At 36.0% G+C, this 17,947-nt stretch overlaps 1 protein-coding gene across 9 annotated transcripts in view; it reads left to right on the top strand.

Moving 5' to 3' along the window:
- The window catches only part of WWOX (WW domain containing oxidoreductase), a 529,815-nt gene that overhangs the window by 29,842 nt on the left and 482,026 nt on the right, over positions 1–17,947 (top strand). For all 9 annotated transcript variants that reach the window (XM_075433872.1, XM_075433873.1, XM_075433878.1 and 6 more), the window contains exon 5: positions 1,295–1,401. In XM_075433872.1, the coding sequence (XP_075289987.1) occupies positions 1,295–1,401 (107 nt within the window). The remainder of the gene's footprint in view (positions 1–1,294; positions 1,402–17,947) is intronic.

Raw genomic sequence — 17,947 nt, 5'->3', positions numbered from 1 at the left:
ACAGAGTACGCTTACAAAGCTTGCAGGTGATGTCAAGGTGGAAAGAGTTGCAGCTCTTCGTGGACAGTTTCATAATTTCAACAGATCTCATTAAATTGCAGTACAGCCCCAAATTAACAAACTGAAATTAATCTGACATCTGCTTTGAGAAAGAAGAAATGAAGTGCCCAGATTCAGAATGGGGAAGAAATGTTTAACAGTATTGCAAAAAACAGTTGTGTACAGTCGTTTAGAAGTTCACTGTGAAACTTTGTTGTATGGATGAAAAAAAACCCACCTGGGGATATAGATTCATGCTGCACTTCAGTTGCAGCAAAGTGTGAACTGTCTGTCCACTTCTTTGAGATTTACAAAGAATGTGCTTGCAGATTAAGTCATATCAGTGAGTTACGCAAAGCTTGCACCCAGTGACCTGTTTAGCCCCATGATACTATAACCAACATATTGAAGTGGCATGTTATTTGATTATTTGTTCATAATGAGAACAATTGTGAAAAAATATTCTTCATATGTCAGTCAATGATGGGCCAAAACCAGAGTTGATTTTACCCAGATAATCTAAGGAAAACTTTAGCAAAGATTTTAAAGTGGGTGGGTAATGAAATGTACATGTAGATTACACATTTCCTTAGGCAGAATCTCGTTTCCTATGAATGAGCCTGACAACACCGTCCTGGGAATGATTGAACACTTGGATAGTTCTCTGGTGGCTGGTTTTGTGCAGCACTGTTGTACAGATGGGGTGGTGTTCGCATCGGAAAAAGTAGTCATCTCCACGTGATTTTGATTCTTACTCCCTCACACATCGCATTGCGTAATCCCCTGCGTATGGGTGGTGTCAGATTGGTGAATCAAAGGCTAACTGCGCATCTAAAGAGCCCAGAGCTCAGTTTTAGCCTACTCTAGCACTTTCAGTGTGATCTTGCCAGGCGTAATTGTTCCGTAATCTCACCGCACGGCTCGTTCTTCACAGTCAAACAAGTAGGGAGTAAGTATAATCCTGCTCTTCTAACAGCTGAAGACACTGATGCAGAGAAGTTGAGTATACGTTTTGAAGATCCCAAGCCCATTTTGCACAAAATATATAAAATTATTGTTCCAAGGACCTGCTCAAATTGAGGTGTCTGCCTTTCATGTGTGCTCTTAAGAGCTGGGTTGGAGTAACTATCAAACAGGTAGTGAGACCGCAGGTAGCGTTAGTGTACTGAAGTGTGTGGCTCACCTTTTCAGGTAACTTTATAGCTGTGTTTTGTTACTGACATCTGTTTCTGACTAGGAAAATGTTTTATCATAGGTTTTGAAACTGCAAAGTCTCTTGCACTGCATGGGGCATATGTTATCCTGGCCTGCAGAAATACGTCAAGAGGCAATGACGCTGTACAACGCATTCTCGTGGAATGGGTAAGTGAATCTATGTAGTGTCCAACACTAAGCTGTGTTTTTCAAGACGTGAAATCTTTTGTGCAGTGCAAGCAGTTAAATAGATATTATATCGTGACGCAAGAATCTAAGGAGCAAGTCATTTGTCGTCTTTTGTAATATCCTGTTCAGTCACTGGTGTATCAGTGATAGAGTTTTTTCATTTCATGTGACCATAGCGGACTGCGAGGCCTGACATGCTGTTATCAATGTTATGTACAGATGCTTTGTCAGGGCAAAAATGTTTGAAAGAACCACCGAGGCATCTTTCATAGTTCGTAGGACAGGACATTCCCAGAACCAAAGTGTACAACTAACTGAAGGAGAATGTACACACTCGGAAATAAGAGACAGCTACTATTTCGTCTGTACTTTTTATATCATGAGACGTTTTGGAGAATCATTCTTAGAACGTTTCCCTGCTTTCCTAGTTCATCAGGCTCAACAGCGCTGCTGCCAGGCAGTCCATCTCAACATTTTTTTTTTTCCTTCCCATTTCTTCTCTCTTTCTTTAATTTTTCTTCCATTGTCATGCAAATACAAGGTCTTCAGTACTGACTGTTCCCTTGTTTCTCTTTGACTCCCAGCTTCCCCCCCTCCCTTTTTTTATGTCTTCCAAGACCCTTATTAAAATTTATTCAGTATTCTTAATTTATTCCTCCCACAATCATTTATTTGCTAGTAGGGATTGCAGGCTGCTTTTGTCTGAGCTTGCTATGACTGCTGACTTCCAGGAGATAATCTGTTGACACAGTCCTATACACTTTACTTGAATAATAAAATGTGGGGTCAGATTCTCGGAATTTTATTTCTTTCCTGCTAAATTTAGTGATGAGTATTTTAGCTTTATTTCCCAAGCTCTGAAAATATTTCAGCTGCTCCCAGATGATATGGGAGAGCACTTGGTAGTATTAATATTTACACTTAAGTAGTTTACAGATATTATAATTGCTTATACAAACAGTGCTTATTTACAAGTAAGTATTTCCAAATAAGTGATGTTTATAATATTGCTAATTTTTGTAACCGCAGGTTTCTTTAAGCAGTCTTTGGATTTAGGCCTTTTTCTCTTGCACAGATAATAATGATTTACAGTAAAGGATTGGGAGTGAAAACTGTCTTCCTTTCCCCTTCAATACCTCACCTTAAAGCTTTCTTTTTGTGTGTTTTTTTTTTTTTTTTTATTTTCAATAGTGTGAAATTCCAAGAGAATTCCAACAGGGGCAAGTACAGAGTATGTTGCTTAAAGTTCATCTGTCCGTTCTCTTGTAATAGATCTGGATTTGGTGATATTGTGTCTTTTGAATTTAGTAGTTCCGGTCCAGCTAAATACTGCTATATATATATTTTTATGTAACTAAAATAAGGCAGTACTGAATAACTTTTATTTTAAAAAATATTCCATTACCCCCTTAATTCTGAGCATGTATCTGAGCACTTTGAAGGCAATGGGAATTTAGGACCACTTGTCTTAATACCTGTATTATCTCACCAAAAGTTAACGAATTTAATTGAACTTAATTAATTAATTGAATTGTTAATTGAACGAAGATCACTGAAGGTCAAATTACTTCAGAAACACTACATTTATTTGCTAACAGTTTTCAGGTTCTAATTGTTCAGGAAAGAATCTCATCTGTAAATGGGTAGCTGGAAAACCTTCAATGCATCTTTGTAATGGCTTTGTTGTTGTTTATTGAGAGGGACTAATTAACTTTGATTATTGCACTAATATTATGGCACTTTGACAGTCCCTCAGATTTATGACTTTGGGAAAATAAACAAATGAAATGCAGGTGCTCGAGCAGAAAGAATAAGTTATTACTGAACTTTAATTACTTGGAGTGTGTAACCAGGAGAGAATTAGTTGATGAATTACAAGATGCTTAAAATTTACATCAAATTGTAAGCAATCTTGAGGAAAATAAACACAAAAACCTGCCCCAAAGTCAGTTACTGAGAATAAAAAGGCAAAGATTAATTTGATTGATACTAATATTAAAAAATTGATGTAAAATAGTTATTTTTAGCCTATAGGTGTAACTAAGGAGCAGGAAGTTGTTAATTGAAAATTCTTTCCTGAAATGAGAGTGCAAGAAAAAAGTCAACAACCTCTGCATATGGTTGAGATGAATTCTCAATATGTGGCTGCAACTATCCTGCTATAAAGAACTTTAAAGCAACCACGGTATTTTGTCTCCCTTGTTCCTAGGGAAAGCAAAATTATTGAAAGGAAATTGGTTTAATTTTCAATTTGGAACCAATTAAGAAAATAATACAGCTGTTCAGGATGCAGCCTTACAAAGCCTCATGTTCGTGTTACTCAAGTAGTACTTTTGGCAACAATAGTGCTACCTACTTGTTAAATGGTTTTTTGTAAATTTTTCGGATGAAGTCTCTGAGCTGTCTTCCTCCAGTATTTTGCGAGGTGGAAATTTGGTAAATATGTTCCTACTCTTCAACTGAATGTCCAAACTCCATTGTCTTCTAATTTGCATGAACTATACTTTTATAACTAAAAAAATCTTTGCCATAATGAATTCTAGTGTGTTTACATGTCGGAAGTGTACTGTGGTGGTAGTTAAATTAGTATTTCTATAATAACATGTATATTACCAAATGCAATGTGTATCCTATGCTGGCTTTTCTGTGGGACAGTAAGCTTTAGTACTCAAAGTTTAAATATCAGACAAAGAATATTTCCTATTTCATTCTTTTTGTTGTCTGATGCAGAACAGATTTCCACTTATTTTGCAAGAAGACAAAATAATTAAAAATTTATAAAGAGACAACTGTTCATGAAGTTTTGATACCATATTAACTAAAGCCTGAAATATATATGGAAAAAGATTTAATTCTTAAACAAACAAAATCCCAAACCCCAACCACCACCACTGGCGAACCACAACAAAACAAAACAAAAAAACCCAAAGCAAATCTACTGTAATGCAGAATTTAAAAATAAAGTACAGCATGTGTGGCAGTACTTGGGAAGACCACCAGCTTGTTCCCTTAGTGACATTCTATTTGTGACATTCTTGTCTGGAATGCCATAAGCTGGGTGCCTGCAGAAAGACAGCTCTTCTTTGGGCCTGTTGTACTTCTAAATAAGTTGTTAGGCAAAACCCTAGTTTCAATCTGCTTTTAGTGAAAGCTGAAAATCAAGTTTATAAAGAGAAAATAGGACAGTTGAATGGCTTGGAAAAATCGAAGTGTTATGATTTAGAGAAAACAGGAGGAATAATGGGAGAAAAGAAGATTTTATTATTATTATTACTAGCTGCCATTATGTTTAAAAAACAAATTCAAATTTATCTTAATTGACAAATCTAGAAACCTTTCTATTTAACAATTTGTCTGAAGAGCTGTTCTATAGAGAGTTTGAGCCAATTTGAGTAGGAACTCCCTATACAAACTTGCTAATTACTTTAGATAACTGACATTTGTTTGCAACCTGCAGTATCCCGGTTATTTTCTTTCTATACTACAACAGAATTTTGCTAATATTACAAATTGAGGGTAATTGCCTTATGTAAAGTGTTGTGACAAGTTTTAATATGACTGGTCTAGCTAGTCTGTCAAATACAATTTTTAGAGATGTGTAGTTGATTATATTGATACAATCTAATATTTTATATACATATAGAGAGAGAGAAAGGAAGAGAAAGTACGTAAAAAGCAGATAAAGAGATCAGTATAGCTTTACATTTCATATCTTGAAAATGAATGTTGTTCATGCACGATGACTTTCAATATCAATTTAAAACTGATAATTTCTTGCTCAGAAAAGAGGAAATTAGAATTCTAGAGTTATGATTCATTTTAATCAGAAACAAATTGTCAAACATAAATCTCTTTTTGAGTAGTGAAAGGGCCTGAAAGCAGCCAAGAAAAAATATCAATACTTTGCAAAAAAGGAATGATTGTTCCAATTCGTAGCTTAATTGACTTTAAGGCTTAATGAAAAACACTACAGTGCTGTTTGTACACATAGTTGCTCTGACAAACATTGAAATCTATGCTCCAGGAAGAGAAGCTAGGTAATTTATTTTCCATTATTATTGATATAATTTTCTAATTGAAATATGAGTATGAGCAGAATGTTTGGATAAAGACTGCATAGCTCCAGATGTTAACGGTATTCTCAAGAAAATACTTAAGAATATGAATGAATAAAAATTTTCATAAATCACAGCTTTTCTTGCCAAGAAGCTCTCATTTATTTATTGCTGTCAAATACTTTGAAGTAGATATGAAAAGATAAATTGTAAGTTTAATATTTCATAAAAAGTATAATGTTGCTTTTGTAATTACTCCTCAGTGTTAAGCCTACAGCTACATCAAAGATGAGATTAACTGAAAAAAGGAAATTTGGATTTACTTTGTATGTAGAAACTTGTAAGGTAGAGATGTAACAAGAGAAGAGAGAATGGCTATGAAGAAAACCAACAAAATAAACGTGACTCCTTGCTGTATTCCTTTCCCCCAAAGTATTCTCCACCTAAGGAGTGATTTATATTCTTGCTGATTAAGTAACTAAATGAAATTAAAACCTGATAAGTGGGTCTTTGTATTCCAGTTGTAGTCTTGTAAAGTGCAGAAAGACGAGAAGCAAACTGGGTAGGCTTACCCAGAACATGGGGAAACAGTTTTTGTGTTTCAACTATGTGTGTTTCCCCCTGAAGGAAGGGGGACTGATTTCCCACATAGCGTTTCATCCCCCCTGGTGTCCTTGATTTAAGTGTTTTTGTGTAGGCATGTGGAATATAGAACAGCTCTGTAAAATATTTTTCTGTCTTAGTCTCTTGATACTAGTGGATGCTAGTCTTGATACAGAAGATAAAATTTCATTTTTTATCTATTGGTTGTTAATTTTGTGAGCTTTTTCTGTTAATTGCTCAGGCTATTAATACAAGATTTCCATACCAAGACTATGTAAGTCTACATCAGAACCAGCACAATAAACTGTTCTTTGAATTAGATTATGTGAATGATACAGGGAGGGCATCTCATCATAATTAGTGGCAGATTTTCACTTATGGAAAAAACTCAAGTATGCATAAAAGATGGCTTTGGGCATGTAGAAAATACTAAATCAAGCCACAGTCTCTTAGTACAGCATTAAAGACTTCTAAAGCAGTGCTAAATAAAAGCTCTTAAGAAGTAATCTCTTCAAGATAGAAAGTATTTCAGAATATCATACTGGGTAGAGCACATGCATTTCTGTGAAAATATTATTTGCAATATTGTGTTGTTATTTTGTAATAAAGAATTGTATTGTTTCAAAGCATGGTATTCTGAAACTATGTATTATTGGCTCACATACCATCACAGTGTAATACAGTTATAAAAGCCTGCAATGTATAGACATATTTCATCTTCCAGTGCTCTGAATAGTGACCGTGCTGAAGAATCAAGATAAAAGTAGTTATCCAAACCTTGCTATGGGGAAAAGGCCTTGAAGAAAGAGGTAGTATCTTTTATTAAGCTAACTGGTAATGGAATAAAAAAAAATTCTGCATCAACTTGTCTCTACTTGTAGCCATAGACACTCAGACTAAAGCATTATTGCTACTGTGGAGTATAATGCCTTTTTTCTTTTTAAGGGTGTGATCCAGGTCTTTCTGAAGTGAAGGAATCTTTTAATTAACTGTAATTGCAATGGAATTGGACCTTATAATACTAGTGGAGAATTGGTAGTATAAGCCTTAACCAGTACAGTTGACTGAGAACAGTATGAAAGTATGACCAGACTGTGGCCATAATGTTCAAGATTTCTTTTAAGTTCCTGTGAGTAATCTGCTCATCTGAGCCACCTTGAGAGTGATGTGTGCTGCAAAGTTATTTTCCAAATACAGATGGACAGGGATTTGGTCAATAATGGTAGACATTGTTTTTAAGCAGTAGTAGCATGCATACACAGCACTGAAAAAAACTAAATGTAATACAGTCTGCTAATACACTCTGTCAGCAGAAGAAGCTGGAAGGCAATTGCTTTTGTATTTTGAAGTCTTCTGGCATGTTCTGAGGTGGCGGTTTCAGTTTGCAGGCTTGTATGTTGGGACGGTAACTATTCACATGGGCACATCTTAGCCTGTCAGAGCTATTGAACTTGTTGTCAGTGACAAATCTGTGATCTTCCAGTTCTGCCCTGTTCAACTCTAAAACCAGCTGTGAATCAGTGAATGTAGCCACTGACAAGAGCAAGAAGCTTTTTATGATTTGTGAGGAAATTTGTGTTTAAAAAAAAAAAAACCCCACAAAGTTAAAATCATTAAACAGTTTAACCAACATTTACATGGATGAATTGTTGAGATCTATTTTTTGTACACTGTAAACATATGGCATGAATTTACTCTCATTACAGATGCTGAGAACAGGGAAAGGAAAATATTTATATTACATTCATGTTTTACAGTAAAAACACTGGTTTGTTTATACAGTTCCACTGTTACAGTTTTTATGGTTAGTAATGAAACCACTGTAAAACAGAGTCTGAATTATATAGCAGATGTGTTAAGCCCCTAACTTTCAGGGTTGGGCATCTTTCTGAATACTGATACCATTTACGTAGAATGTTGATGTACTGGCTACAGCTGAACTGTTTCATACCTGCATCTCCATATGTAGTTAGCTCTGCACTGTTGCTGTACTAGAGTTTTATTATCCAGATGAATACACTGATATTTTAACGTAATTACATTTATAACATATAAAGCCAGTCAGTGTGAGTGAGTGCAGGAGGCTTTAAAGGATTTGGTGGGCATTTTCCAAGCATTTAGGACCTGATGGCTTATATTTCCAGTAAACAGGGATAAATTCAAAATGTTTAATTAATTTGATGTATATTTTATTTCTCAGTATGATTCCCTTGAAAATGTTATTATTCTGCTTGAGTTGATCACTGGGACTAAAAAGAAAGTGAATGCTAAATATGAAAGTGGATAAAAAGGAAAATGCTTCCTAAAAATGTGGCTACACTTTAGCTTTTATCTGCTTGAAAAGGACTACTATTAAGTCAGGGTTTGATCTTTGCTGTACCGTACTCAGTGAAATACAGAATCTTGGTTACATAAAGCAAAAATGATTAATGTTATTTGTATGGATGTGTACAGGTAAAATGCATGGTAAAAATAGCTTAGGTCCCTGCCCAAGGCTTTTCAATTCTGGACTCTGCAGAGATTTGCTTTTCATGATACTTTGTGCTCACTACTCTGCAGAGTCATATTGACTTATGTTATAGTGGTAGCAAGCAAAGGATTTAGTACTACGTGTTATTGGAACTCAGTTCTTATTAAATAAATGAACATTAAGGAAATAGACGTAAATATTTTGTAGTGTTATCTTTTTAGTTTGTTGTTAAACTTCTGGTGTATATTGTTGGCATGTCTTTGAGTAGAGAATACTTTTTAATGGTGGTAATGTAAGTAATAAATGCAGGAGAAAGTTTAGTAGTGTCCAGCAAGGTGGGAGGGAATTTGAAGTGGTTTAGCACTGCGGAATTTTTACATGCTTGGGAAATAATATTTTAAAAAGGTCTGGTAATATGAATGGAGGAACTACTCTGCAAAAGACACAAATATTTGTTTTCCTTCATCTTTTTCTCAGATATGAGGAAAACCCATATAATGAGGCATGTTGAAATAAGTTGGGACTTCTTTACAAAACAGACAGGGCAAGCAGAAAGATTTCTGCTAATAATAAAAAATTGGATGCCAGGGAAGGAGAATAATGGTGCAACAGATTAGCTTTACAGCTAGGACAGATGATGGTACTTCAGAAGAATGGACGAGTGAAGACTGTTTTTATGTTGATACCAGGGAAAAGTCTGTGATGTCCTTTGACTAGGGTGACTGTTGTGGTTTGTAAGCCATTCTGATCTTGCAGTTCACTGTAGCCTCATCAAATCATGGAAGAGCTTCTGCAGTTGTTACTGCCTGTTTCATCCATCCCAAGGACAAGCCAAGAGGCAAGAGAAAGAAAGGGTTTCTTACTGCAAGAGACACGGGAGGAGTGTTTAGAGGAAAAACAAAGGCGGGGGAGGGGGTGCAAAAAAACATCCCGCTAGGGCACAGACTTCCAGATTTGAATTCAGGCAGTTACAGGCTGTGTTGTGATGGTGACTATTATTTACTCTGTAGATGTTCTTTGCTTCAGAATGTTCAGAGTTTAACTGTGGAGGAATAGAGCCAGAGTGTTTTTCATTCTTTCGGGGGGAAAAAAGTTTCAATTAAGACAGAATTTTTTGTGATGGTTTGGTCACTTTATGTCTTTTTGGTTTTGTGCCTTGTACAAGATGTTAATTGTTCCTGAAAATACGCTTGAATAAGGTGGTGTATAAATGGTCTGGGAATGTACGGTTTATCCTAGGTTCTGTCTTTAATTTTGGATTTCTAAGATGGTTGGAATTTTGTACTAATGTATGAATTCGTAATGCTGTAGGCAGCTGAGAGAAACCAACAGAGCGCTCATAGCTATGAGATTGCAAAGTTTTTAACATAGTGAAGTTGTCCTGATTTCCTCCAGTAAAGACTGTTGTCTTTTCAGTTGACTAAATTACTTCTGCTCTCATAATTCTGTTCACCTGCCAACATCTGCTACACATAGGAAAAAAAAAAAAATCTAAAATATAATTTTGAAAGAAGTCACAGTATCTTACTGTTCCTTAATTTTTCCCCCGGTCAGCAGAATTTTGTACCTAGAAATGTTGAGGTGATCTTTTTGGCAACTTGTTTCTTCAGCGCAGCCCTGCTGTTCTTAATCTGGAAACATGAGTCACAAAATCCCTACCATGACTAAAGCTTTGTAATAATACTACTTAAATGCGGTATGAGCTTTTTAACAAAAAAATGTAAAGACACCCTCCCAAGCAGAAACAAAAACCAGAGTATCCCCTTTAAAACTGCCCTTCATGCTTGGTCTTCAACTAAATGGTGCTAGGAAATACTGTTTGCTGAACAATATTAAAGATCTGTCTGTAGATGTCTATCTTTTAAAAAAAACTGTAGCATTGACTGGAGTTTAGCTTATAGGGTGCAGAGAAGTTTGGTTTTCACTGATACGTTACATATACTGGTGTAACTTGGGTTTGATCTTTTTCTGAACCTTTCTCTCTCAAAGTCTATTTTCTAAAACCATTTAGTGTTGTCGATATTGGAAACTACTATAGTCAAGGTAGAAGCGTTCTGACATAAACTGAGTTTTGCTAGCACTGGATTTTTGGTTGTCAGCCCTGGGAGAGGACAGGGGGAATTGAAGTGGCTGGTTAAAGTTTTTTTCTTTTTAACCATCCTCACAATTAATCTGATTGTAACATAAGCTTGTAATATATTTCATTAATGAAGAAGACAAGCTTAGCTTATGGTAAATACAGTACTAAGTGTTTATCGTGCATTTCATATTTTACATGATTCCCTTTATAATTCTGCTTATCTTTTCATTCTAATTCCCTAAAGAATGTATAAAAGAACCCCTAAAGAGAGTAATTACTGCTCTATTCCTTAACCAGGGCTCCTTTTGCAAAAAGAAATCTGAGCTGCTTTTTAAAGAAGGCAGTTTTAAATAAAAATGCAAATAAGCTGCTTTGTAACCACATTAATTACCCACCTAGCCTCTTATTACTGTGTTTGTATTGTTTGCAAACACTATTTACAGTCGTGTGGAAATTACCATTCCTGGGTCGGAGGAAGGCTGTTGTTGGTAGGTTGTGCTTTGGAACCAATTAGAGTGAACCTTGTCTCCAGCGCGGCTCCTGGGAGAAGGCATAGCCTTGCGATGTCAAATAACGGCATTAACTCAGGCGGCGCAGGCACCGGGCTGTAATTATATTATTGGTCCTCTTTTGCTTCTGCAATGAGTTTCATTCTCTGCATTTTAAAACTAACAGGCAGCCTTGTGTCTCGCTAATGATTTAATATGTGCTGTGATAATTTTTATGAAAGTCATGGTGAAATCCAGTGGGTCATTTTTGTCCCCAAATTGGTTCTTTGCTTTGATTTTATAAAAAGTAAACAAAGAACTAATGCTTATGTTTAAGGTCTCATACATTTCCATGTAATCAATTTTTCACAGTAAAAAACCAAGTTGATTAGCTTATTTCTTAATCACAAGTGAACAGAATGGAGTATCTGTTAGTTTTAAACAGGATGTAGCTGGCGATGACTGAATGGTTGTAGGCCTCTCCCCACTTGGAAGAAACTTAATCCTTCAGCGTAAAATGTGGTCTTATTTGTTAAGTGAAATGCACACTTGTTGCTAACCTACTACCCGTTGTGTTCTTCTCTTGGATTTCTATGTCACTTATTGTTGTGAAATGGATCTTTACTCTGAAATTGCTCAGAAATTAAGACTAAACCAAAGAGATATCTCAGCATTCATGCTTTTGGATTTATAAAGAGTTTAGCTTGATGGGTCACACAGCCTGCAATGTGAAGAATTGGTTCTTTAAGAATTATGTGTTTTCTTAGGCTTGTAACCAGTCTGTCAGTATGTTAAATGAGTCTTTTGAAGTAGAAGAACTTTTCTTTGTTGAGCTTAGCTTAGTATGGGGAAGAAAACAGAGAAATTGTTTTCTTCCTACTTCTGAGACTGTACTGTATGTATCTGCGGCACTATGACAGTGTGATAATGTTTAAAGAATACTTGCTGATAAAGACAGAAATGTTAAGATCTGTATCGGTTCCACTGTAACGCTGAATGTAGTAGAGTAGGAAAATAGAAACTGCAGCCCGATGTAGCACAGAATCACAGAATAGTAGGGGTTGGAAGGGACCTCTGTGGGTCATCTAGTCCAACCCCCCTGCCGAAGCAGGGTCACCTACAGCAGGCCGCACAGGACCCCGTCCAGGCGGGTCCTGAATATCTTCAGAGAAGGAGACTCCACAACCTCCCTGGGCAGCCTGTTCCAGTGCTCCAGAGCACGACTCTGTGTAACTGTTATGCATTTAAAAAAAAGGAAAGATGCTCATTGCTTGATCAGTAATAGTTTTTTACAGTGACAAGGGACTAATGTGAGGGTGTCAAAAGAAGCCCTGACTTGGTTCATGATGCATAATAGCTTGTAAAACTGAAGATAATTATCTGGCTTATATTACTATAGAGCAGCATAAATGACATAAAACAACTGTAGATGGAGTGCGCTCAACAGGAGTACAGAAGTTGTCTAGAAAGTAGGCTTGCCAAGTAGAGTGTCCAAAAGGTACTATGAATTTGTTTGCTTGTCGATGATATTTCTAAATCTTTTTTCTGTGAAGCCAAAGCATCATATTTTTTGCTTAATTTAGTGTCCTTCCTAATGTCTCCTCATCCTTAATTCCCTTTTATCTTGATAGTTTTCGGGGGGTGGGGGGGAAGGTGGTGGAATTGGAGATAGAAGAGTACTGGACTTTGCTTGATCCCCCAGGCTTCTCTTTAATAGCCGGTTACTTTCTCTTTTATCTCATTTTGTGATAGTTAGTATTAGCTGCGAGAAATTACAGTGCTGTCTTTGAAACTTCCCATTTTAGCAGTGCATGATGAAAACTACTGTTCATCTTGTGTCTAGGGAGAAAACAGTTCAAATAGGGTCCAAAACAGTCATGGTTCTTTAGGTAATTTCACCAACCAATCATTAAAACCTTTGGTGTGTCCCAGACATTCTTATTTTTGTGTGAATAAGGTGATTTATTATCTGCTTATTTAACTCAGTTGGTTAAGGCATTAGGGTAACCACATGATACCATTGTTTTAAAAATAAATATGATGGCTTAATTTAATAAAGGGCTGTAAACCTAAGGTATATCAACGTGCTGCTGATCAAAAGAATGTATATTTATCCTACTCATTAAAAGGTCTGTTTCCAAAACCCGGTGAAAATACTAATTTTCTGTTGCCTGGATCAGACCCTAAATATCCATATGGGTGGAGATTGTTTTTTGAGGGACAGCATTTTAGCTATATGTCTGCAGCCATTTGTCCACACTTAATTTGCAAGTGGTGAGAGATCTGTCAATATCTGCCGTTATTTGTGTTATTTAATGTCAGACATGGAAAGGTGATTGTACTCTCCTGTACTTGTTTCTTTTTTTTTTTTAAATCTGGAACTCTGTTACTGAGATTTATTAGAACTGTGTTGAGGCACTACACACAAGATGTAACTACCCTTTCATTATGAAGCGAGGTAATTTTAAAATCTTTATTTTGTGCCTTTCTGGTTTATGTCTTGGAAGGAAACACTTCACATATGGGCTTTCCTGATTGTGCTAGAGGGGAAAGCAGGCATTACTTCTGAATGCAATTTGTCCCGTTAAAAATTCATTTTGATTTTCACTTGTGACTTGCCATGTGAGAACTCTGAACCAGAGTGAATCAGATACAATGCTACTCCTACAGTGGACGGGTAAACCGCTTTCTTTGTGTTTTCTGAACAGCAACTCTTGTTCCTTCAATTGTACTCTATTCACGAGGGGATGTTTGTAATGAAAAATTACATTGAAAACACAAGCTAAATGTTCTCATTTTTGCACTAAACTGCTATGTTTGGTCCCAATAAAGATACTCAATGCATCATTTTACCGAAGCAACTTTATTACTCAGTATATTAAAAATAAGCAATAGTGTGCTGAACTTATGCTTTCCCGTATTTCATTTGAGGTCACTGAGATACAGCATTAACTTCAACAATAGACTTTACTTATCTAATAGAAGTATTGAATTAATGTAATGGAAGGAATGTTTGGGGTAGTTTTTGTTAGTTTGTTTTTGCTGGAGATGCGTGAAAAAAGCCTTGAACCACCTAAATAAATCTTGAATAGCTAATCCTAGCATATAAAGAATAGAGAAAGAATAAGCATAAAATACGTAACTAAATACTTTTGTATTTTTGTAAGTGTGCTTATCAAAACTGTTGTTATTTTAATTTTGAGTAAGAAAATAAATGAGGGTGGCTGTACTTTAAACTTGTACTTTGTAGATGCCTCTTTCAGGTCCTCTAAATCCTTACAGTTCTACAGATGCCAGCTGTGTAATTTGTAGGGTAGCTCTGGTCTTTTGGTATTCCCTAAGTCTTATAAGGGATGTATTGTGATCTGACTGTAGTTTGGTTTTAACTGAAATGTCCGTAAGGCTCTTAAGCCTTGAATTTTGTTGGTTGTGATGACAGAGCTATTTGTTCTTAAGGGTCCTAAACACACCATGTTAGGCACCTTCAAAGGAGGTCTTAGATGGGTTTTACACTACAGATTCTTCATGACAGGGTAGACTGGTGAGGCATATCTGATCCAGCTTAGTTGTATTGGTAGACAGTCTTTATGAAAATGGAATTAAATTGCTAAAAAAGGCTTATGATTAATATCCGTTATTTTGCCAAGGTGGAACTGAAATAAATGCATCTTGCTGATGCAAGCTTTATGCATACTTGAAATGCTATAGCAGTGTAATTGTAATAATAGACACTGCTAGGAAAGTGCAGCAGCTACAGAACTGGTCTCAGCAAATAAGTAAGCACTCTTTTTGTTTGGTTTTAAAAGAACGTACAAATGACTATTTCTTTCCTTGCTTTCTGGAGAGTCATCTCTAGTCTGATTTCCCAGGGAACCAAGGCATGCTCAGTCACTGTATCTGCCCTTCCTTGTCTAATAACTTTTAGTCTCGTAGTGTGTTTAGAAGCAAATTTTTAGGAAGAATAAAGATCCTTAGCATAATTAGGTTCCTGTACCCATAGAGCTTTATGAAAGTAACTGTGCTATCAGTGGGCAGAACTGAAGGCACTTCAGGCCCTTAGACATCAGAGAACCCTTAAGAAGAGATGGGAAAGAAAGTACAGGACGCAGTTGAGGGAAAGTTTCAGTCTAGACTTGTATTCTGCCATGGTACATTGGACGTTAAGAGTTCTCACAGAATTGCTAATCTGCTGTGTAGAAGAATGACCTGTATACAGCCTGCAACCTGAGAACAGGACATCAGGAGAATTTAAGTGGTGGTGACCCTCTCTGTGCCAGAAATGTCATGGTCTGTGTGGTCAGGGAGCTTTGACATTTTACTTGGTTATACTATCTTACAATTTTTAGGAACTGCTCATTAGTGTACTCATGTTTGACATGTTATGGTTACAAACAAAGACATGAGTGTATGTACTTGTTTCTAATTAATTTGTGTAATTATGTTTTATAATCTAGGTGTTTGGAGAGCAGAACGTGGTACACCCCATTTACTGTCTGCTGTAGCTAATAAAAATAATAGAATGAAATAAATCTTGAAACTAACTTTAATTGTAAGTATAGATTAGTTGTAAATTATATCTTTGTTATGTTTATTTTTAATTCTGCAGGGTTGCAGGTTTGTAGAGCATACCAATTAGTGTACTTATTCGAAGTAATGATGGGTTAATTACTGTAAATGCTGAATGTTATTTCTGTGACAATTTAAAATACAGTACTGAGATACATTTTTGTTTAAGGTAGGATTGGAAATAAAGGGAAAAAGGAAATAATGAGACCAGTTAATGTTATAAAGACTTTTTCAGCATTCAAAGTGATAATGTAGGTAAAATGATTAAAAATAGATGAAGAAGAAAAAAGTTAACAATTGAGAATAAAACCTCAGCATCTCAACTAATACCATTATAAATGTGGACAGAAATGAGGTAAACCTATATATTTCACTGTGCGTTATTGTATAACTTGAGAAGAGGCAATTTGACTGCATTCATCTGAAACTGATTACTGTTCTTCTAATGCCATTTGTGTTCACTCAGTGAAGCCTCTCTTACTTTGTAACTCATCTCACACTGATCGGTAGCCTTCCATGTCAGTAGTGCTTCTCTGCTACCTAAGACAGTAAGTGGTGTCAAGTTTGTTTTGATGAATATGTTTAAAGAGTAGAAAATGCCCCTAGCTTAAAGTAGAGTGTGTTCCTTTTTGGTGAACAGTAGTAAATCCTGCCATTTTGAAAGCTGTGTAGTATACCTATGAGAAATGAGCTGATTCACAATGTTTCCTTGAGCATGCACATGGTAAGAGATATTAATAGCTTCCTTCAGCAGTGTCCCACTTAGACTAACTTTGAAATGCAGTATTTCATTCTGTCCTAGTTAAATTAACCTTACATGTTCCTGTGAAATGGCATGACTACCTAGAGAAAATTTGAAGTGTACTATCTACGTTCACACTGCAGGGGAGGGAGGTATCCAGGGTAGTACTGATGCATTAAATATTTACTTTTTCAATCCAAAATTGTTTGCTTCCCAGTTGACGGCAGATTTGGTAATGGAAACTGGTGCCAGGCACTTCTCTGTTTGGTTGCCTTTTTAAATGAGAGAAATATTAAAAATTCTGGAGTCAGTTCTGGTGATATTAGTGATGAGTTGGATTTCTACATGCAAAAGGCTTTACTTTATAAAATGGCAGCAGAAAAGTGTTCTGCCGCTCCCTAAGAAAGGTGCAGTAAGGGAAGAGCTCTGCTGTTCCTTGGAGGGGTTTTTGGAGCCCTGCCCTGCCCGGGCAATTCACAGCTCTGTTAGGCTGAGAAATGCAAAGCACAAACCTGAAAGTCCCAGAAACTCAGGTTCATCTGTTTGGTCCTGTTATGACAGAAATCTTTACGAGTTTGATAGATTTATTTGTGAAGACTTGCTTCAATATTTAAAATACATCTTTTCCAGCATTCCTCATTTCAAGCTCGGCTGTGGATCAAGATGAAAGAAAAATTAAATTGTATATTGAAGAGCTGTTAATTGAATTGCACTGCATTTAACAAGGGAGCATCAGCTTCAGGCAGTCAATACTACAGAGAATTGTTAATGTACTGCATCACTAGATTGTCATTTTGTATTGGAGAATGCAGAGTGCTTTGGCTGGCAATAAAGCCCTGGAAACTTTAGTTGTTGAGGGGAGAAAATGTTATTTTGCTTTGATATGTTGTGACAAAGTTGTTGATAGTACCAGGAGCAACAGTTTTTTAGGTGAATATTGTTTGAATATCTTTTTATTATTGATAAATTCTGATTGTTAGGTATTTATTCTTTACATGGAGAGAGATTGTGTACTGTTTTTAATGGGGACAAAACAAGTTCCACAATTCTCAAACTTGCATGAATATTACTTTGCAATTTAAGCAGCTCTGAAAGTCTCATTTAAAAATATTATTTCTCTCCAGATGTGATGCTAAAAAATAGCATATCAAAAGCTTTGGAAATGCTTTATAAAAATGTTATCTCTCTTTCCTAAGGCAGTGTTAATTTCTTTTGTAGTTAATCTTCTGCGCTGGAATTTAGTACGTTTATAGTTAAAGATTCTTTTAACAGCTAAATTATTTAAGCACGTCTTCTGGGATAACATGGTCTGTTTGGTGTTAAGTATGAAATACTTCTTATTTCATTTTCTTCACTGATAAAAATGAAATAACTAGAGGCATTTGTAGAACCAGAACAGATTTAGGTCTATGGTGTTAGATTAAAGATGTACTATTCTAAGACGTAGCTTGTTACAGCTGTCACGCTTCAGGATAAGATTCTTCGTACTTTCAGTGGTCCTTCCAAGGCTTCAAGTCCACC

Source organism: Opisthocomus hoazin, chromosome 12 (assembly GCF_030867145.1).
Source record: "Opisthocomus hoazin isolate bOpiHoa1 chromosome 12, bOpiHoa1.hap1, whole genome shotgun sequence".
NCBI classification, from domain to species: Eukaryota; Metazoa; Chordata; class Aves; order Opisthocomiformes; family Opisthocomidae; genus Opisthocomus; species Opisthocomus hoazin.
This window is presented reverse-complemented; position numbering and strand designations above follow the sequence as displayed.